Below are 24174 nucleotides of genomic sequence, written 5' to 3'. Positions count from 1 at the left end.
TATTCTGTTCCATTGATCGGAGTGTCTGTTCTTGTGCTGGTACCATACTGTCTTGATGATTACAACTTTGTAGTACAGCTTGATGTCTGGGATTGTGATGCCTCCTGCTTTGGTTTTCTTTTTCAAGATCGCTTTGGCTATTCGGGGTCTTTTCTGGTTCCATACAAATTTTAGGATTATTTATTCTAGCCCTGTGAAGAATGCTGGTGTTATTTTGATAGGGATTACATTGAATATGTAGACGGCTTTGAGTAGTATTGACATTTTAACAAAATTTGTTCTTCCTGTCCAGGAGCATGGAATCTTTTTCCATTTTTTTTTTCTGTGTATTCTTCAGTTTCTTTCATAAGCTTTCTATAGTTTTCAGTGTATAGATTTTTCACCTCTTTGGTTAGATTTATTCCTAGGTATTTTATGGGTTTTTGTGCAACTGTAAATGGGATCGATTCCTGGATTTCTGTCACTTCATTGTTGGTGTATAGGAATGCAACTGATTTCTGTGCATTGATCTTATGTCCTGCAACTTTGCTGAATTCATGAATCAATTCTAGCAGTTTTTTTGGTGGAATCTTTTGGGTTTTCCATGTAGAGTATCATGTCATGTGCGAAGAGCGAAAGTTTGACCACCTCCTGGCCGATTTGGATTCCATTTATTTCTTTGTGTTCTCTGATTGCAGAGGCTACGACTTCCAACACACTGTTGAATAACAGTGGCGAGAGTGGATATCCCTGTCTTGTTCCTCACCTTAGGGGGAAAGCTCTCAGTTTTTTCCCCATTGAGGATGATATTAGCGTTGGGTCGTTCATATATGGCTTTTATGATCTCGAGATATGCTCCTTCTATCCCTACTTTCTTGAGGGTTTTTTTTTTTTTATCGAGAAAGGATGCTGTATTTTGTCAAATGCTTTCTCTGCATCTATTGAGAGGATCATATGGTTCTTGTCCTTTCTTGTATTGATGTGATGAAACACGTTAATTGTTTTGTGGATATTGAACCAGCCCTGCATCCCAGGTATAAATCCCACTTGGTCGTGGTGAATGATTTTCTTAATGTATTGTTGGATCTGGTTGGTTAATATCTTGTTGAGGATTTCTGCATCCATGTTCATCAGGGAAATTGGTCTATAGTTCTCCTTTTGAGTGGGGTCTCTGTCTGGTTTTGGAATCAAGGTAATGCTGGCTTCATAGAAAGGGTTTGGAAGTTTTCCTTCCCTTTCTATTTTTTGGAACAGCTTCAAGAGAATAGGTGTTGCCTCTTCCTTACATGTTTGGTAGAATTCCCCTGGAAAGCCATCTGGCCCTGGACTCTTGTTTTTTGGAAGATTTTTGATTACTAATTCAATTTCCTTACTGGTTATGGGTCTCTTCAAATTTTCTGTTTCTTCCTGTTCCAGTTTTGGTAGTGTATATGTTTCTAGGAATTTGACCATTTCTTCCAGATTGCCCATTTTATTGGCATATAATTGCTCATAATACTCTCTTAGTATTGTTTTTATTTCTGCTGTGTTGGTTATGATCTCTCCTCTTTCATTCTTGATTTTATTTATTTGGGTCCTTTCCTTTTTCTTTTTGATCAAACTGGCTAGTGGTTTATCAATTTTGTTAATTCTTTCAAAGAACCAGCTTCTGGTTTCATGGGTCTGTTCTACCGCTTTTTATTTATTTTTTATTTTTGGTTTCGATAGCATTAATTCCTGCTCTAATTTTTATTATTTCCTGTCTTCTGCTGGTTTGGGGTTTTATTTGCTGTCCTTTTTCCAGCTCCTTAAGGCATAAGGCTAGGTTGTGTATCTGAGATCTTTTCTCCTTCTTTAGGAAGGCCTGGATTGCTCTACACTTCCCTCTTTTGATCGCCTTTGTTGTGTCCCAGAGGTTTGGGGTTGTGGTGTTATCATTTTCATTGACTTGCATATACTTTTTAATTTCCTCTTTAACTTCTTGCTTAGCCCATTCATTTTTTTAGTAGGATGTTCTTCAGTCTCCAAGTATTTGTTACCTTTCCAAATTTTTTCTGGTGGTTGATTTCGCGTGTCATAGCGTTGTGGTCTCAAAATAGGCACAGTATGATCTCAATCTTTTTATACTTACTTAGGGCTGATTTGTGTCCCAGTATATGCTCTATTCTGGAGAACGTTCCATGTGCACTGGAGATGAATGTATATTCTGCTGCTTTAGGATGAAATGTTCTGAATATATCTCTTAAGTCCATCTGGTCCAGTGTGTCATTCAAAGCCATTGCTTCCTTGTTGATTTGTTGATTAGATGCTCTGTCCATTGTTGTGAGTGGGGTGTTGAAGTCTCCTACTATCATGGTATTAGTATCGATGAGTTTCTTTATGCTTGTGATTACCTGATTTATATATTTGGGTGCTGCCACATTTGGCGCACAAATGTTTACAATTGTTAGGTCTTCTTGATGGATAGACCCCTTGATTATGATATAATGCCCATCTGCATCTCTTGATACAGTCTTTATTTTAAAGTCTAGATTGTCTGATATAAGTATGGCTTCTCCAGCTTTGTTTTGTTGACCATTAGCATGATAGATGTTCCTCCATCCCCTTATTTTCAATCTGAAGTTTTCTTTAGGTCTAAAGTGGGTCTCTTGTAAACAGCAGATAGATGGATCTTGTTTACTCATCCATTCTGTTGCCCTATGTCTTTTGATTGGAGCATTGAGCCCATGGACGTTTAGAGTGAGTACTGAAAGATATAAATGTATTGTCATTATGTTTCTTGTAGAGTTGGACTTTCTGGTAGTGTTCTCTGGTCCTTTCTAGTCTTTGTTGTTTTGGGTCTTTTTTTTTTTTTCCTTTTTTCATCTATTCTCCCCTCAGAGAGTCCCCCTTAAAATTTCTTGCAGGGCTGGTTTAGTGGTCACAAACTCCTTTAATTTTTGTTTGTCTGGGAAACTTTTTATCTCTCCTTCTATTTTGAATGACAGCCTTGCTGGATAAAGAATTCTTGGCTGCATATTTTTCTGATTCAGCACGCTGAATATATCCTGCCACTCCTTTCTGGCCTGCCAAGTTTCTGTGGATAGGTCTGCTGCAAACCTGATCTGTCTTCCCTTTTAGGTTAGGGACTGATTTTCCCTTGCTGCTTTCATGATTCTCTCCTTGCCTGAGTATTTTGTGAATTTGACTATGATATGCCCTGTTGATGGTCAGTTTTTGTTGAATCGAATGGGGGTCCTCTGTGCTTCCTGGATTTTGCTGTCTGTGTCTTTCCCCAGGTTAGGAAAGTTTTCTGCTATGATTTGCTCACATAACCCTTCTACCCTTATTTCTCTCTCTTCCTCTTCTGGGACCCCTATGATTCCGATGTTGTTCCTTTTAATGAGTCACTGATTTCTCTAATTCTTAAATCATGCTCTTTTGCCTTCATCTACTTCTTTTTTTTTCCTGTTTTATTATTCTCTTTAAATTTGTCCTCTATGTCACTGATTCTCTGTTCTGCCTCATCCATCCTTGCTGCTGTGGCATCCATCCATGATTGCAGCTCAGTTACAACATTTTTTTTTATTTCATTCTGACTAGTTTTTACTTCTTTTATCTCTGCAGAAAGGGATTCTAATCTATTTTTGACTCCAGGTAGTATTCTTATCGTGATTCTAAATTCTGATTCTGACATCTTGCTTGTACCTGTGTTGGTTAAATCCCTGACTGTCGTTTCTTCATGGTCTTTCTTTTGGGGTGAATTCCTTCGTTCTGTCATTTTGAATGGAGAAAAGGAATTAGTGAGATAGAAAAATCAAAATTACAAAAATATTAAAATTGAAATTAAACAATTAAACACACACACACTTTTTTTTCTTTTTTTCAGAATATGTTTGAACTTAAATGGTCATCAAATTAATAATTAATATTAAATATTAAAGAAAGAGGCAGAACAGAGAATCAGTGACATAGAGGACAAATTTAAAGAGAATAATAAAACAGGAAAAAAAAAGAAGTAGATGAAGGCAAAAGAGCATGATTTAAGAATTAGAGAAATCAGTGACTCATTAAAAGGAACAACATCGGAATCATAGGGGTCCCAGAAGAGGAAGAGAGAGAAATAAGGGTAGAAGGGTTATGTGAGCAAATCATAGCAGAAAACTTTCCTAACCTGGGGAAAGACACAGACAGCAAAATCCAGGAAGCACAGAGGACCCCCATTCGATTCAACAAAAACTGACCATCAACAGGGCATATCATAGTCAAATTCACAAAATACTCAGGCAAGGAGAGAATCATGAAAGCAGCAAGGGAAAATCAGTCCCTAACCTAAAAGGGAAGACAGATCAGGTTTGCAGCAGACCTATCCACAGAAACTTGGCAGGCCAGAAAGGAGTGGCAGGATATATTCAGCGTGCTGAATCAGAAAAATATGCAGCCAAGAATTCTTTATCCAGCAAGGCTGTCATTCAAAATAGAAGGAGAGATAAAAAGTTTCCCAGACAAACAAAAATTAAAGGAGTTTGTGACCACTAAACCAGCCCTGCAAGAAATTTTAAGGGGGACTCTCTGAGGGGAGAATAGATGAAAAAAGGAAAAAAAAAAAAAGACCCAAAACAACAAAGACTAGAAAGGACCAGAGAACACTACCAGAAAGTCCAACTCTACAAGAAACATAATGACAATACATTTATATCTTTCAGTACTCACTCTAAACGTCCATGGGCTCAATGCTCCAATCAAAAGACATAGGGCAACAGAATGGATGAGTAAACAAGATCCATCTATCTGCTGTTTACAAGAGACCCACTTTAGACCTAAAGAAAACTTCAGATTGAAAATAAGGGGATGGAGGAACATCTATCATGCTAATGGTCAACAAAACAAAGCTGGAGAAGCCATACTTATATCAGACAATCTAGACTTTAAAATAAAGACTGTATCAAGAGATGCAGATGGGCATTATATCATAATCAAGGGGTCTATCCATCAAGAAGACCTAACAATTGTAAACATTTGTGCGCCAAATGTGGCAGCACCCAAATATATAAATCAGGTAATCACAAGCATAAAGAAACTCATCGATACTAATACCATGATAGTAGGAGACTTCAACACCCCACTCACAACAATGGACAGAGCATCTAATCAACAAATCAACAAGGAAGCAATGGCTTTGAATGACACACTGGACCAGATGGACTTAAGAGATATATTCAGAACATTTCATCCTAAAGCAGCAGAATATACATTCATCTCCAGTGCACATGGAACGTTCTCCAGAATAGAGCATATACTGGGACACAAATCAGCCCTAAGTAAGTATAAAAAGATTGAGATCATACTGTGCCTATTTTGAGACCACAACGCTATGACACGCGAAATCAACCACCAGAAAAAATTTGGAAAGGTAACAAATACTTGGAGACTGAAGAACATCCTACTAAAAAAATGAATGGGCTAAGCAAGAAGTTAAAGAGGAAATTAAAAAGTATATGCAAGTCAATGAAAATGATAACACCACAACCCCAAACCTCTGGGACACAACAAAGGCGATCAAAAGAGGGAAGTGTAGAGCAATCCAGGCCTTCCTAAAGAAGGAGAAAAGATCTCAGATACACAACCTAGCCTTATGCCTTAAGGAGCTGGAAAAAGGACAGCAAATAAAACCCCAAACCAGCAGAAGACAGGAAATAATAAAAATTAGAGCAGGAATTAATGCTATCGAAACCAAAAATAAAAAATAAATAAAAAGCGGTAGAACAGACCCATGAAACCAGAAGCTGGTTCTTTGAAAGAATTAACAAAATTGATAAACCACTAGCCAGTTTGATCAAAAAGAAAAAGGAAAGGACCCAAATAAATAAAATCAAGAATGAAAGAGGAGAGATCATAACCAACACAGCAGAAATAAAAACAATACTAAGAGAGTATTATGAGCAATTATATGCCAATAAAATGGGCAATCTGGAAGAAATGGTCAAATTCCTAGAAACATATACACTACCAAAACTGGAACAGGAAGAAACAGAAAATTTGAAGAGACCCATAACCAGTAAGGAAATTGAATTAGTAATCAAAAATCTTCCAAAAAACAAGAGTCCAGGGCCAGATGGCTTTCCAGGGGAATTCTACCAAACATGTAAGGAAGAGGCAACACCTATTCTCTTGAAGCTGTTCCAAAAAATAGAAAGGGAAGGAAAACTTCCAAACCCTTTCTATGAAGCCAGCATTACCTTGATTCCAAAACCAGACAGAGACCCCACTCAAAAGGAGAACTATAGACCAATTTCCCTGATGAACATGGATGCAGAAATCCTCAACAAGATATTAACCAACCAGATCCAACAATACATTAAGAAAATCATTCACCACGACCAAGTGGGATTTATACCTGGGATGCAGGGCTGGTTCAATATCCACAAAACAATTAACGTGTTTCATCACATCAATACAAGAAAGGACAAGAACCATATGATCCTCTCAATAGATGCAGAGAAAGCATTTGACAAAATACAGCATCCTTTCTCGATAAAAAAAAAAAAAACCCTCAAGAAAGTAGGGATAGAAGGAGCATATCTCGAGATCATAAAAGCCATATATGAACGACCCAACGCTAATATCATCCTCAATGGGGAAAAAACTGAGAGCTTTCCCCCTAAGGTGAGGAACAAGACAGGGATATCCACTCTCGCCACTGTTATTCAACAGTGTGTTGGAAGTCGTAGCCTCTGCAATCAGAGAACACAAAGAAATAAATGGAATCCAAATCGGCCAGGAGGTGGTCAAACTTTCGCTCTTCGCACATGACATGATACTCTACATGGAAAACCCAAAAGATTCCACCAAAAAAACTGCTAGAATTGATTCATGAATTCAGCAAAGTTGCAGGACATAAGATCAATGCACAGAAATCAGTTGCATTCCTATACACCAACAATGAAGTGACAGAAATCCAGGAATCGATCCCATTTACAGTTGCACAAAAACCCATAAAATACCTAGGAATAAATCTAACCAAAGAGGTGAAAAATCTATACACTGAAAACTATAGAAAGCTTATGAAAGAAACTGAAGAATACACAGAAAAAAAAAATGGAAAAAGATTCCATGCTCCTGGACAGGAAGAACAAATTTTGTTAAAATGTCAATACTACTCAAAGCCGTCTACATATTCAATGTAATCCCTATCAAAATAACACCAGCATTCTTCACAGGGCTAGAATAAATAATCCTAAAATTTGTATGGAACCAGAAAAGACCCCGAATAGCCAAAGCGATCTTGAAAAAGAAAACCAAAGCAGGAGGCATCACAATCCCAGACATCAAGCTGTACTACAAAGTTGTAATCATCAAGACAGTATGGTACCAGCACAAGAACAGACACTCCGATCAATGGAACAGAATAGAGAACCCAGAAACGGACCCACAAACGTGTGGCCAACTAATCTTTGGCAAAGCAGGAAAGAATATCCAATGTCATAAAGACAGTGTTCAGCAGTGGTGCTGGGAAAACTGGACAGCGACATGCAGAAGAATGAACCTGGACCACTTTCTTACACCCTACACAAAAATAAAATGGATGAAAGACAGGAAGCCATCAAATACTCAAGAAGAAAGCAGGCAAACGCCTCTTTGATCTTGGCCACAGCAACTGCTTCCTCAACACATCTCCGGAGGCAAGGGAAACAAAAGCAAAAATGAACTTCTGGGACCTCATCAAAATAAAAAAGCTTCTGCACAGCAAAGGAAGCAATCAGCAAAACTAAAAGGCAACTGACAGAATGGAAGAAGATATTTGCAAATGACATATCAGATAAAGGCTTAGTATCCAAAATCTATAAAGCACTTATCAAACTCAACACCCAAAAAACAACTAATCCAGTGAAGAAATGGGCAAAAGACATGAATAGACACCTCTCCAAGGAAGACATCCAGATGGCCAACTGACACATGAAAAAATGCTCAACATCACTCATTATCACGGAAATACAAATCAAGACCACAGTAAGATACCATCTTACACCTGTCAGAATGGCTAACATTAACAACTCAGGCAACAACAGATGTTGGCTTGGATGCGGAGAAAGAGGATCTGTTTTGCATCGTTGGTGGGAATGCAAGCTGGTGCAGCCACTGTGGAAAACACTATGGAGGTTCCTCAGATAACTAAAAATAGAACTACCCTATGACCCAGCAATTGCACTACTAGGCATTTATCCACGGGATACAGGTGTGCTGTTTCGAAGGGACACATGCACCCCCATGTTTATAGCAGCAGTCTCAACTATAAGCAAAGTATAGCAATACTCCCATATAGGAGTATTACTCGTCAATCAAACAGAATGAAATCTTGCCATTTGCAACTACATGGATGGAACTGGAGGATATTATGCTGAGTGAAATTTGTCCGAGAATCACAAAAATTATATGATTTCACTCATATGAGGACTTTAAGGACAAAACAGGTGAACATAAGGGAAGGGAAACAAAATATAGAAACAAGGAGGTGGGTAAAACAGAAAGCGACTCATAAATTTGGAGAACAAACTGAGTTTTACAGGAGGGCTTGTGGGAGCAAACATGAGCTAAATGGGTAAGGGGCACTAAGAATCTACTCCTGAAATCATTGTTGCAGTGTATGCTAACTTATTTTGATGTATTTAAAAATATTTAAAAAATTAAATTAAAAAAATAAATGCAAACTATTTGCACAATGTAAAAAAAATTCCAAAAAAATATGAGAAAGGAAAGCTTCCAAATACATTCTAAAAGGTTAGCATTATCCTGATATAAAACCAAGGACACCACACACACAGACACTGACACACACACACACACACACACACACACACACCACAGACCATAACCCTGATGAGCACAGATGCAAAATTTCACAACAAATATTAGCAAATCACATACAATAATACATTTGAAAGATCATTCACCATGATCAGGTAGGATTTATTCCTGGGATCCAAGGGCAGTTCAATGTTCAAATATCAATCGACATCATACACCATGTAAATAAAATGAAGGATTAAAAACCACATGATAATTAAATAGATCCAGAAACAAATATTTGACAAATATACATCCATTTGTGATAAAAAGTCTCAGTAAAATGTGTTTAGTGAGAACATACCTCAAGATAATAAAAGCTATACATGAAAAAAACCCACAGGTACCATCATATTTAATGGTGAAAATTGAAAGCTTTTCCTCTAAGGTCAAGAGCAGGACAAGAATATCAACTCTTGATACTTTTATTCAATGTAGTACTAGAAATCTTAGCCACAGCAATCAGATGAGAAAAATAAATAAGAGGTAGAAACATTGTTAAAGAAATTAAACTTTTGCTATTCACAGGTAAAATGATACTATACGTAGAAAATCCTAAATATCACAAACACACACACACACACACACACACACACAAATGAAAACAAAAACACTAGAGGTAATCATCTAATCCAGTAAAGTTGCAGTATATAAAATGAATACCCCCAAATTGGTAACATTTATATACAATAAGAAGAAAGTAACAGAAAGAGAAATTTAAAAATTTCACAATTGCACAAATAGAATAAAATACCTAGAAACAAACTTAGCCAAAGAAGTGAAAGATCTGTTCTCTGAAAACTATAAAAAAATGATGAAAGAAAGTGAAGGTGACACACACTAATGAAAAAGAAATATTCCATGCTCATGGATCGAAAGAATTAATGTTGTCAAAATATCCATAATAACCAAAGAAATCTACAGATTCAATACAATTACTATCAAAATACCAACAGCACTTTTACAAAACTAGAACACACAATACTAAAATTTGTATGGAATCACAGAAGGCCTCAAAGAGCCAAAGCAATACTGGAAAAGAATAAAGCTGGAGATACCACAATTCCAGATTTCAAGATTTACTACAAAGCAGTAGTATTCAAAACAATATGGGGCTAGCACAAGTGTAGGCACATAGAACTTGTAGTTCTATGGTCAGTTTATCTGTGACATAGGAGGCAAGAAGTAAATCTAGACATTCTATGTAAAAGAATGAAACTAAACTACTTTCTAACACAATGCAAACAAACACAAAATGGATTAAAGATGTCAATGAGAGACCTGAAATCATAACAATCCTGGAAGGGAATACAGGTATTAAGTTCTCTGCATCAATCAAAGTAACATTTTTTTTTACATGTGTCTGCTGAATCAAGGGAAACAAAATCAAAAATAAACTATTGGGACTATAATAAAATTCATTTCTGAACAGTAAGGAAATAATCAACAAAATAAAAACACAACAAACTCAATGGGAAAAGATCTGTTTAAATGATATATGAGATAAGGGGTTCATGTCCAAACTATAGAAATAATTCATAGAACTCAACACCAAAAAAAAAAAAAAAAAAAAAGATGATTCAGTTTAAAAATGGGCAGAGTACCAAGGGCTCCTGGGTGGCTCAGTTGGTTAAACATCCAACTTTGGCTCAGATCATAATCTCATGGCTTGTGGGTTTGAGCTTCATGTTGGGTTCTGTGCTGACAGCTCAGAGCTTGGAGCCTGCTTCAGATTCTGTGTCTTTCTTTTGCTCTGACCCCCCCCCCCTGCTCATGCTCTGTGTGTCTGTCTCTCTCAAGAAAAAATAAACATTAAAAAACTTTAAAAAATGGGCAGAGTACCTGAATATACATTTTCTAGAAGAAGACATACAGAAGGCCAACAGACACATGGAAAAATGTTTATCATCACTTATGATTAGTGAAATGCAAATCAAAACTACAATGACCTATCATCTCACACCTGTCAGAGTGGCTAAAAAACAAAAAAAACAAAAAAAAACAAAAAAACAAGAAACAACAGGTGCTGGCAAGAATTTGGAAAAAAAGGAACACTTGTGCCCTGTTGAGGGAATGCAAACTGGTGCAGCAACTATGGAAGACATTATGGAAGTTACTCAAAAAGTTAAAAATAGAACTACCACAAGATCCAGTAATCACATTATTGGGTATTTACCCAAATATTAAAAAAAAAATTAATTCAAAGGGATACATTCCCCCTGATATTTATAGCATCCTTATTTATAATTGCTAACATATGAAAGCAGCCCAATTGTCTGCTGACAGAAAAATGGATAAGAAAATGGATAAGTAGTGGATTATTACTCAGACATAAAAAAAGAATGAAATTTAGTCATTTGTTGTAACAGGGATGGAACTAGAAAGTTATGTATTATTCTAAGCAAAATAAGTCAGTCAGAAAAAGACAAATACAATATTATTTCACTGATATGTGAAAATTAAGAAAGAAAACAAATGAGCAAAAGGAAAAAAGAGAGAGAGAGAGGTAAATCAATACACAGATCATAACTATAGAGAACAACTGGTGATTCACAGATTACCATAAGGAGGTGGGAAGAGGGATGGATTAAATAGGCAATTGGGATGAAGGAGTGCACTTGTTGTGATGAACACCAGGTGTTGTATGGAAGTGTTGGATTATTATATTGTGCAACAGAAGCTAATATTACAGTGTATGTTAACTAACTGGAATTTAAATAAAAATTAGAAACTACAAAAAATAAATTACACAGTGCCAACAAATAAATTTAAAATTTTTTAAAAATGAAATAGAAAATTTGTAAAGAATGATTACTAATAAAGACATTGAATCAGTAACCAAAACTTCTCAACAAATAAAAGTCCGGATGAAAAGGCTTTCCTGGTGAATTTTACCACTGAAAGAAGAATTAATGCCAATCCTTCTCGAAGCCTCCAAAATATAAGAGGAGGAATCACTTCCAAATTCATTTCAGGAGGACAGTATTATCTTGAAAACAAAACCAGGAAAGGATACCACAAGAAAATAAAATTATAAGTCATTATCTCTGGTGAACATAGGTTCAAAACTCTGAAACATGATAGGAGCAAACCAATTTCAGTAATACCATAGAAGATATAGTAGAGGAATCAAGATACATTAGAAAAATCATACACCATGAGTGGGTGGGATTTATTACAGGGATAAGATATGGTTGAACTTCTGCAAATCAATGTGATAAGTCACATTAGAAAAATGAAATATAAAAAACATTATCATCTCAATAGTTGCAGAAAAAGCATTTAACAAAATTCAACATCCATTTATGACTAAAATTCTCAACAAAGTGGGTATAGAGGAAATATGTCTCAACATAATAAAAGCCACATATGTCAAGATCACAGCTCACATTATATTAAGAGGTGATAACAGCTTTCCCCTAAAATCAGGAACAAGATAAGGGTGCTCTTTGTCATTACTTTTATTAAATGTAGTATTAGAAGTCTGAGCCATAGCAACTAGGCAGGAAGAATAAATAAGTTTTCCAAATTTGTAAGGAAGAAGCAAAACAATGAATATTAGCCGACAGCATGATATTACATTTAAAAAACCCTAAAGACTGCACCAGGGGCGCCTGGGTGGCTCAGTCAGTTAAGCGTCCGAATTCAGCTCAGGTCATGATCTCACAGTCCGTGAGTTCAAACCCCTGGTTAGGCTCTGTGCTGACAGTTCAGAGCCTGGAGCCTGCTTCAGATTCTGTGTCTCCCTCTCTCTCTGCCCCTCCCCTGCTCATGCTCTGTCTCTCTTTCTGTCTCAAAAATAAATAAAAAAAAAAACATTTAAAAATTTTTAAAAAAAGACTGTACCAAATATCTACTAGAACTAATAAATTAATTCATAAAGTTGCAGGATATAAAGTAAATACTCAAATAAATATTGCTGTTTATTCACTAGCAGGGTAACAGAAAAAGAAATTAAGAAAAAAATCCATTTATAATTGCATCAAAAAGAACAAAATACCAAGAAAACATTTAAACAGTTTTAACAGCTGTGAACTGCGAACTATAAGACATTTATGAAGGAAATGGAAGAACACACTAACAAATGGAAAAATATGCCATTTCTATTGGTTAGAATAATTAATATTAAAATCCCCACACTAACTCAAGCAATCTATACATTCAAAGAAATCCTTCCTAAAATTCCAATGATAAATTTCACAGAAAGAGAACAATCCTAAAATTTTTATGGAATAACAAAAGGTCCTGAATAAGCAATCTTGAGAAAGAAGAGTAAAACAAGATATCATGTTCCCAGATTTCAAATTGTATTACAGTCACTGTTCTCAAAACATTTTGATATCAGCATGAAAACAGACACACCATTCAATGGAATATAAGAGAGAACCCAGAAATAAATCCATGTATATACAGTAAATTAATTTATGACAAATAATCCATGAATATACAATGGGGAAAAGACAGTTACAATTAACAATGTTAGGGAATCTGGACAGTCAAATGCAAAACAAATAAATAAATAACTCCTAGGGGCATCTGGGTGGCTCAGTCAGTTGAATGTCTGACTTTGGCTCAGGTCATGATCTCATGGTTCGTGGGTTCAAGCCCCATGTTGGGCTCTGTGCTGACAGCTCAGAGCCTGGAGCTTGCTTTGGATTCTGTGTCTCCTGCTGTCTCTGCCTCTCCCCTGCTCATGCTCTCTCTCTCTCTCTCAAAAATAAATAAACATTGAAAAAATAAATAACTCCTATATTTCACCATATACAATACTTAACTCATAGTAGATTAAAGATTTGAATGTAAAACCTGAAATCTTACCATTCATAGAAGAGAAAAAAAATAAGCAGTAATCTCCTTGTCATCAGTCTTGGTGATGATTTTTTTTTATTTGACACTGAGAGCAAAGGTAAAAAAAGAAAAAAAAATAAATAATTGGCACTACATCAAACTTACAAGCTTCTTCACAACAAAGGAAATTATCAACAAAATGAAAAGACAACTGCTAAATGGGAGAAAATATTTGCAAATTATTTTTCTGGTAAGAAGTTAATATCCAAAATATATAACAAACTCATACAAGTAAGCAACAACAACAACAACAACAACCATACAATCTGATTTATAAATGAACAGATCTGAGTAGACATTTTTCCAAAGAAGATATAGAGATAGCCAACAGGTAACATGAAAAGGTGCTCAATATCACTAATAATAAAGGAAATAAAAATCAATATGTCCCTGAGGTATTACCTCAAACATGTGAGGATGGCTATAGTAAAATATATATATATATATATATATATATATATATATATATATATATATATGTATACACACACACACACACACACACACACACACCTCCATACTTATTGAAGTATTATTTACAATAGCAAAGATACAAAAACAATCTGGGGCACCTGGATGGCTCATTCAGTTAAATGTCATATGTATGCTCAGGTCAGGATCCCATGGCTCATGAGTTTGAGCCCTGCATCAGGATCCTCACTGACAGTGCAGAGCCTGCTTGGGATTCTCTCTCTCTCCATTTCTCTCTGCCTCTCTCTCTCTCTCAACCTGTCTCTCTCTCTCCCTCTCTCATAATAAATAAACTTTAAAAAAAGGAAACAACCTAACAGTTCATAGATTAATGAATTATTTTTAAAACTATAATACACACATACACAAACATATGCATACACATAAACGTACATACATACAATGGAGTGTTATTCAGCCGTGAAAACAGAAACTCATTTGTGACAATATGGATAGGCCATGAGAATCTTATGCTAAGTGAAATCAAGTCAGATAAAAAGATAAAAATGCCAAATTATCTCATTTATATGTGGAATTAAAAAAATCAATCCCATAGATACATAGACCATTTTGCTTGTTACCAGAAGTGGAAAGTCGGGAAGGTGAAATGGGTGAAGGTAGTCTTAAGGCACAAACTTCTAGTTATAAAATAAAGCATTCAGATGAAATGTACTGTTGGTGACTATTATTAGTACACAGTATTGCATACTTGAAAGTTGCTTTCAGGTAGTAGATCTTACAAGTTCTCATCAATAGAAAAATATTGTTACAATGTATGGCAATTCTTGTTAACTAATCTTATTGTAATCATTTTGCAATATATACAAATACTGAGGATTATGTTCCACACCAGAAGGTATATAACGTTATGTCAATTATATCTAAAAAATATACTTAAACATAAGCTCTAAAACCATAAATTCTGGACACTGTACTGGACAAAGAATTCTTGGTATAATACCCAAAGTCCAAGTAACAAAAGCTAAAGTAGCTAAGTGTCACATTAACCTAAAAGTCTTATTTATGGCAAAGGAAACAATTAAATAAAAATGCAACAAGGGAATGGGAGAAAATATCTGCAGACCTCATTTTAGACAAACTGTTAATATACAAAATAAAGAACCCATATAACTCAATAACCAAAAAAAAGTTCCCTAACAACTCAATTAAAAATAGGCAAAGGAAGTGAGTAGATACTTCTCAAAAGGAGACACATGGTCAACAGATATATAAAATTGTGATCAGCATCACTAATCATCAGGGAAATGCAAATCAAAACTGCAATAGATATCACCTCCCACTTGTTAGAATGCTTATTATTAATAACAACAAAGAAGAAGTGCTGGTCAGAATGTGCAGAAAAGGTAACCCTTGTATACTATGGGAATTTAAACTTGTGTAGTCACCTTGAAAAGCATATGTAGGCTTCTCAAAAATTCGAAAATACAATTACAATTAGGGGTGCCTGGATGTCTCAGTTAAGTGTCTGACTTCAGCTCAGGTCATGATTTCACAGTTTGCAAATTTGCACCCAGCGTTGGGCTCTGTGCTGACAGCTCAGAGCCCAGAGCCTGCTTCAGATTCTGTGTCTTTCTCTCTCTGTGCCCCTCCCCCAGTCTCTCTCTCTCTCTCTTTCTCTCTCAAAAATAAATAAGCATTAAAACATTTTTTTAAAAAAAGAAAATAGAATTGCAATTGGATTCAGCACCCCCACTTCTTTTTTTAATGTTTATTTATTTATTTTTGATATATAGAGCCCAACTGGGGGGTGGGCAGAGAGAGAGGGAGACAGAATTTGAAGCAGGCTCCAGGCTCTGAGCCATGAGCACAGAGTCCAATGTAGGGCTTGAATCCATGAACTGTGAGATCATGACCTGAGGCAAAGTCCAAAGCTTATCCGATTGAGCCACCCAAGAGTCAACAACCCCATTTCTGGGTGTATATCTAAATTAATTGAAATGTGGATCGCAATAAGGTATCTGCACTTCCATGTTTATTGTTTCATCATTTACAGTAGATAAAATAAGGAAACAAATTAAATGTCCATCAACCAATGAATGAATAAAAAATGTGGCAAAATATGGAATGTGGTATATAATGGAATATCATTCAGCCTTAAAATGTAAGGACATTTTGCCATTTGCAATTACTTAGATGAGTCAGAAAGACATTAGCCTAAGTGAAAATAAATTTGACTAAAATAGCTACCATATTATTTCAGTCATATTTGGAATCTCAAAATACACTTGAATAAACAAAAAGCAGAATCAGACCTATGAATGCAAAGAACAAACTGATGGTTGCCAGAGGTGAAACAGGTGGAGTAATAGACAAAATGGGTGAAAGAGAGTAGGAGATACTGTCTTCCAGTTATGTAATGAATAAGTCATAGGAATAAAAGGCACAGCATAAGGACTATAGTCAATTATACTTAAATAGTATTGTATGGTGACAAATGGCAGCTACAGTTGCAGTGAAAAGAGCATAGCATATAAACTTGTCAAAGCACCACGTTGTATGTGAAAAACTAATGTAACATTGTATGTTATATATACTAAAATAAGTTTTTAAAATATTAGTTGACAAAAAGTAAAAAAAAAAAAATCTATAAAGTATTTAGCCCAGTGCCTGGTACACAGTAAACCTCAATAAATGAAAAAGCTAGACAAATATGCACATACAAGGTCAACATACATATGCTTGTATAAATATGTACATATATACATAGAAATGCATGCAAGTTAATTACTCATATAACATTCTGTGTTGCTTATAGAGTATTATTTACCATTCACAAATGAAACTAGTTACCATTTTATAAGTCAGCCTGAATTTTATGTCTTGTAGTCAATCTAGGGAACCACTTTTAACCAGATATCTTCTGCTCGAAGCCTAGGGTTGATGTTCTTTAATGTTTAACCAGTGAAATTAATTATTAGCTGGACAATTCAGAGCTTTTCTTAAGATGTTAACTGATATTTATCATTATCTCTAATATGCGCATGTGTGGTATACATATTTTCACAACTCAAATTTGAAATCTATAATCTAGCAATAACTTGTTATACCAAGCAACCGGAACTTACTGGGAGGCTAACATCTATATAGAGGGAATATCTAATCCTTCTAAAACTATGGGAAAAAAAACTTCTGTGGTTGTGATTTTATAATAATGCCTTGTTTTGTCCTTTATATTGCAACTTTGTGGCATTTATGTTTATAGCATTATAAAATCATACCGTAATTAAAGTATAATTATTCACATTTGAGAAATAATTTGAAAACAATGTGTGACATCTTCTATATTCTCTCAGAAAATGTACAGTATCCATGAATAAATTGAATTCTAAGAAAATGATTTTCTCTAGAACTTAATACCACCAAGTTTTCAGTCTAGAGCAAAGATGATGGAAGTCACTATAACTGAAATACACCATTTTTCACCGTGGAAATGCCCAGTTACTCAACTATCTCTGAGTTCATGCTTATTAGCAAATATTGGTTTGGACATTACTACCTAATGGCCTCAAACAAAATATTTAACCTGTTGGTGACTTAGTTTCCTTCTCTGTAAAAGGGAGATAATAAAAACACCTTCCTTATAGTCAATAATACTATAGTGTACACTTAAAAATATTGTTGAAAGGTTTATCTCATGATAGATGTTCTTATCACAGTTAAACAAATTTAACCACCATCACCACCACAACAAAATATATCTGCTTCAAGAAGTTTAAAAGGTTTAAATAAGTTAATATATGTAACATCATTGGAACAGTGGCTGGCACACAGTGTAAGATCAACAACAAACAAATAAATGCAATTTGCCATAAAAAAATAAAAAGCAGAATATTTGTGAAAAACAATGCAAGCTTCTCCACCTAATCCATGGTTTACTACTAAATTTGGTAATAATTTAAATCATTGTATTTCATGTCTTTTGGAAAGTGCAGGAACACTGAGGGCTTGTTTTCATGGGTTAAAAATTATTTATCTGGCAAGATGCTGGTGGAATCATGTTGCACATTTTAAACTACTTCAGTGCACCGCTACCTATGTAGCGCTGTAAGCAAGTGCATATGAGTTCAAGAAACTCTTTCCACTTGTTGCTTACATTTTAGATACAAAAAAATTGAAGCAGCAAATTTCCTCTATGTCTAGTAACTCTGAATATTAGGTATATTTTCTAACTCCACAGTTCTTGTAAATCATCAGTATAAACTATGAAAAATTGTATTTTGAACACTTTATTTAGGAAAGAATTCATCATTCTAAAATATTTTACTCTCATTATTTTTTGTTTGAGATAGAGTAAAGTCTATTTTTGAAAAAAATATTCAATAACACATTTTGTTTTGTTTGACTAAATTTTGTTTCTCATGTTTACAGTGTTTTAAATTTTAAATGTGTGTGTTACAGTTCAAATTGAAGGAAGGGGCATATATACTACTCAGTTATTTTGGAATTAAATGGTGTGCATATTTTATGTATTTCATTTGCAACAAAAATATTGCAAAAAAATTTTCTAGCTTCATTTCCCCAAATACTGCAAGATACCTATTTTACAGTCATGAAGGAACTGAGAGTATCAAGAGAAAAAGGGAATCTCTACTTTTTTTTAATTTTTTTTAACATTTATTTATTTTTGAGACAGAGAGATACAGAGCATGAACAGGGGAAGGTCAGAGAGAGAGGGAGACACAGAATCTGAAACAGGCTCCAGGCTCTGAGCAGTCAGCACAGAGCCCAACGCGGGGCTTGAACTCACAGGTGAGATCATGACCTGGCGGAAGTCAGATGCTTAACCGACTGAGCCACCCAGGAACCCCAAGGGAATCTCTACTTTTGAAACCACTTGATATTTCACAAGTTGTCACAGCTAATTGAAAACTGGTACACATGCAACCAAGTGTCTGGTTTTATGGAACAGATTTTACAAGACCCTGCTTACACCCCAAAGCCCATAATTCCAATTGGAATGGTCCATTACACTTACATCAACACTATTCATCTTATTGTCCTCACACAACTTGTCTCCATACCTCCAGTGTTGCTCTTCTCCAATTGATTCCCACTAATTTCACTCTTCTTAAATCCATGTGTCATCATTTTATTATCATTTGTAAATACCTGGGTCGAAAAAGGAGAAGAATTGAAGCTATAAAGTGAGCCAGAAAGGAGGTGCCATTGGAGCATTCCTCTCCTTCTTGATCGACCACTTGAACTTTGTTCATAGTGATCCTTTTACGTGGCATCATGTCTTTGAGGAAGATCCCGTGTCCCAGCCTCCTATACTCATGAAGGTGGCATCTAGTCACCATTCAACACTGAGTCTAGGGTCTCTTTTCAGACTCTTTGTTTGGTTGAACTCATATGTCATAGGTAGAAATCGTGTGTCCTTATGAGTTGTAACTTTTCCACATGTGTCTCAAACCAGTTTGTGTAGTTTATTACAACTATTTGCAAAAATTACACCTATGGATAAAATTCCCTTGAGACAGTAGACATTTGTTATGTACATGTGAAATTCACTTAGCTGTTAGTTATTATTTTCGTTTTAATATAGAATAAACCATGTTTTTTGACTAAGTGAAGGATTGGATGTTAGATGGACTTTACTTGTTTGTATGATAAGTTACATACTCCAGATCTCAGTGGTAGTACCAACCACCCTATGCTGGAAAGCTTCCCTAAGTCCTCCTTCTTGGGGTTAATATTTTTCCCACAGTACCTTCTACCACAATGTGCTAATGATTTTAGAGAGGTACTCACCAGTAGATATCTTCAGGTTTGGGACCTTAAGAATAAATTTGCCCTAATTAAATTCATCCCAACAACTGAATTCTTGTAGTAAAGATCAGCCATGATAACATGAGCATGATTTCTAAGATTTGTTATTTACACGACCAACATGCAGTAAAGACAACTTTTTAAAATAGACAAAAGTCTGATATCTTACGTTTTATTCTTAAACAATTTCAAATTTACAGAAAATTAGTATGGATAATGGTAATAGTAAATTCGTATAAATATTAATAATAGTACAATAAACAATTAATACACCCTTTGCCTAGATTCACTTATTAACTTTATACCCCGTTTGCTTTATCATCTCTCTCTCTACATCTCTCTCCCTTTCTCTCTCATCAGTTGCACACATTATGATCTTTGTTTCTAAATATTTAATTATGTATTTCCAAAGAATATGCATATTTTCCCACAGAATCACAGTGCAGCTATGAACTACAGAAAAATATAGCATGAATACAATACAATTGTACAAATATTTGAGTGCAGAAGTGTAAAAATTAAGAGCATTCCATTATAGGGAAACAATGCCTCCAAAAAGGATGAACAGGTAATGACACATCATGGTATGAGAATCTAAGGGAAAACATTGGCATTGGATCCTACTTTTAATTTGTACAGTGAAGAAAAAAAAAACATTAGTACAAATATTTCCTATTTTATACTTTCCTGAGAGACAGACTTAACATTGAACATTTTTTTTAGAGCCCTTGTAACATCCTTATTCCTAAGACTATAAATTAAAGGGTTTAGAACAGGAGTGAGTATAGTGTAAAAGACAGATACAATCATGTCCTTCTCAGGGGTGTGGTAGGTGTTGGGGAGCATGTAGGTGTAGACAGCAGCCCCATAGAAGAGGATGACCACGGTCATGTGGGAAGAACAAGTGGCAAAGGCCTTCTTCCGCCCCTCTGCTGACTTCATCCTGTGGATGGTGAAGAGGATGAAAGAATAGGAGCTTGAAATGACTGTCACAGGGAAGAGGAGTGAGATGACACAACAGAGGTACATGAATGTCTCATAGAGGGAAGTGTCTGAGCAGGAAAGTTTCATTACAGCAGGAACTTCACAGAAGAAATGATAGATCTCCTGAGATCTGCAGAAGGGGAAGGTCATGGTGATGGGGGTTATCATAAATCCATCCACAGATCCCAGAAACCAGGAAGAAGACACCAGAAGGAGACACACCCTATTGTTCATGAGGATAGGATAACGGAGTGGATGGCAGATAGCCACATAGCGGTCATAGGCCATAGCTGCTAGAAGGAAAAATTCTGAACCTCCTAGTGTCAAATAGAGAAACATCTGCATCCCACATTCGGGGGCTGAGATCTTATTCACACCCATGACCTGGTCCAAGAGCATCTTGGGCACAGTGACAGAAATGTACATCACATCCATGAGAGACAACTGGGTGATAAAAAAGTACATGGGATTATGAAGGTGAGCATCAAAGTATATCAGAAGGATCAGGATGATGTTTCCAGACAAAGCCATCAGGAAATCCACTAAAATGACCACACAAAGGAGAGCTGGGTGCTTGGATTGACTGAAGAGTCCCACTAGGTCAAAATCTGATCGTCCAGTATGGTTGTTCACCCAAGTGTTGTTCTCCATTGGATTTCACCCGGATCACCAAGGAAAACTATGGAGTTAATAGATCACTAATGGAATATGATCACCTGAAATAAATTTTTAGTGAGCTTGTGTGTGTGTGTGTGTGTTTATGTTTACACATGGCAACCCAGTATAGTAATAAGGGGACTTTCCAAGGGCTAGTGTATATTAGGATTAAAAATTACCTGTAATTGAACAAATTTAATCGAATTCTAAGAATTCACAAATGTGAATCAAAAATATTTGTTCCCCAAAGATAACAAAAACACAAATCAAAAAGATATATGCACCTCTAGGTTTATTATTTTTTTCAAATCTTTATATGACATTTATTTTTTCATGTTTTTCTTTCAATTCCACTTAGTTAACATATAGTGTAATATTAGTCCCAGGTGCACAATATAGTGATTAAATACTTCCATACAACAAGTGCACTCCTTAATCCCCATCACTTATTTAACCCATCCCCCACCAACCTCCCCTCTGGTAACCATCAGTTTGTTCTCAGTAGTAAGAGCCTGTTTCTTGGTTTGCCTCTCTCTCTTGTTTTCCCTTTGCTCATTTGTTTTCATTCTTAAATCCACATATGGGTGAAATCATATGGTATTTGCCTTTCTCTGACTGACATCTTTTGCTTAACATAATACTCTATAGCTCCAAACATGTCGCTGCAAATGGCAAGATTTCATTATTTTTCATGAGTAATATCGCATTATAAATTTATATATACACCCTTATGCTTATGGCAGCATTATTTACAACAGCCAAGATATGTATTTACATATCTTGACATGGACACTTGAGTGTCTGTCAATATATGGGTGCATAATTTAGGAGTGATTGTGTGTATGTGTATATGCACAGAACACACACACACAATGGAATATTATGCAGTTATAAAATCCTTAAGTTTGTGCCCTTTTTGACAATATGATGGGCCTAGATGGTACTATGTTAAGTGAAATAAATCTGGTTGTGAAAGACAAATACCACATGATTTCAATCCCATATGTAGAATGGAAAAATACAAATTAATAAACAACAAAAAAGGGGGGGGGGCGCCTGGGTGGCTCAGTGGGTTGAGCATCTGACTTCTGCTCAGGTCATGATCTCGTGGTTCATGAGTTCGAGCCCTACATTGGGCTCTGTGCTAACAGCTCAGAGCCTGGAGCTTGCTTCAGATCCTGTGTCCCCTCTCTCTCCATCCCACCCCTGCTTGTGCTCTGTCTCTCTTTGTCTTTCAAAAATGAATAAACATAAAAAAAATTTAAAAAAGCAGAGTCAGACCTATAAATACAGAGGAGTAACTGATGGTTGCCAGAGAAGAAACTGATGGACCAATGACAAAATGGGTGAAGAAGAATGGGAGATACTGGCCTCTAGTTATGGAATAAATAAGTCACAGGAATAAAGGCAAAGCATAAGAAATATAGTCCATGACATTGTGTTTTTCTTTCATTTTTGTGTTTTTTCCTCCTTAAGTTCAGTATTTTGAAATTTCCTGATCATAGTGTTGTTTATCAATGAGTATGGGAATTTGCAGAATCACTGCCCTACAAAAATACAAAAAGGGAATCACTGTCCTAAAGAATAAAACCCCTTATTTCTAGACTTTTTTTTGTTATAGAAGTTAAAATGGAATCAACTTCTCTGGTTTAAGTATCCAACTGGATCTTAAAAACTCTGAGAGATACATTCCATATAAGCAAGATTTAGAAAATAACTGAAACATAATTTGGAGAATACTCATAACAAAAGTTTGAATACCCTTTGCCTGAACAATCAGGCAGAATGTGATCTCTGATGTTCTGTGGAGTAAGCCATGCATCCACAGGAACAGTCCTCACCAATGGCCAACCCCTAAGATATGATAGGGACATCAATTTAGGAGCTAACACTTTGAGTCTGGACTATAACTGTAGGTTCAGATTATCTTCTACCTACAATTCTTTTGTACACTTTACATAAAAGAGGATAATAAGGTTAAATCTTAAGTATATTCCAGATTAAAATAGTAAAAGTGCTTAGACATTACTAGTTACAGATTAATGAGTCCATATATTGTTAAAGAGTTAAGATCTTCAATAATTATTGTGTAGATGGTTATGTAAGAGATGGTTGTTATCATTTTTTGTTTAATAATATAAGATGAATTTCTTTAGTTTGCTTAATTTTAGTATCTATTCATACACATAAGAATTGGGGTTTGGTAATTTTTATAGTCCCAGACTACATATATGTATTTCTTATTTTAACTTTGGTTCAACAGATCATTATGGGGAGTCCTACCTTAATTTTGTCTAGTATATACTCATCCAGCTTCATTTATTTAAAGTTCCTACTATTTATTTTAAATTTAAGGAGGAAAGCTCTGGCATGTAGGAGATCATTTCCATTTACAAGACTAGGCTTTAGTTGTTTCCATAAGCATTATCTACCTTATTGTCTATAGCAACATATTTTTTCATGGAAGCTGAGATGCATGGAGAAAAACTGAACAACACTGAGTTGTTTCTAACTCTAATTCCTTTCCCCTCTTATATCTGGCTACTCAAACCCTACATCTTTGTTAAATGCTAAAGACAAATAAGAGAAAATTTAAATTGGTTACACTGAAGGAGGTCACAGTCCATCTATTCAGGCAAAACT

General features: G+C 35.5%; 1 protein-coding gene across 1 annotated transcript; it reads right to left on the bottom strand.

The window, feature by feature from the left end:
• Positions 1–20562: 20562 nt before the first annotated feature.
• Positions 20563–21525, bottom strand: LOC125935333 (olfactory receptor 2T29-like). Its single transcript, XM_049648949.1, has one exon. The coding sequence runs from the start codon at positions 21523–21525 to the stop codon at positions 20563–20565; it is 963 nt and encodes a 320-aa protein (XP_049504906.1).
• Positions 21526–24174: the final 2649 nt, after the last annotated feature.

Source organism: Panthera uncia, assembly GCF_023721935.1.
Source record: "Panthera uncia isolate 11264 chromosome A1 unlocalized genomic scaffold, Puncia_PCG_1.0 HiC_scaffold_17, whole genome shotgun sequence".
NCBI classification, from domain to species: Eukaryota; Metazoa; Chordata; class Mammalia; order Carnivora; family Felidae; genus Panthera; species Panthera uncia.
Note: the sequence above shows the minus strand (reverse complement) of the source record. Positions and strands in the feature narration are given on the sequence as shown.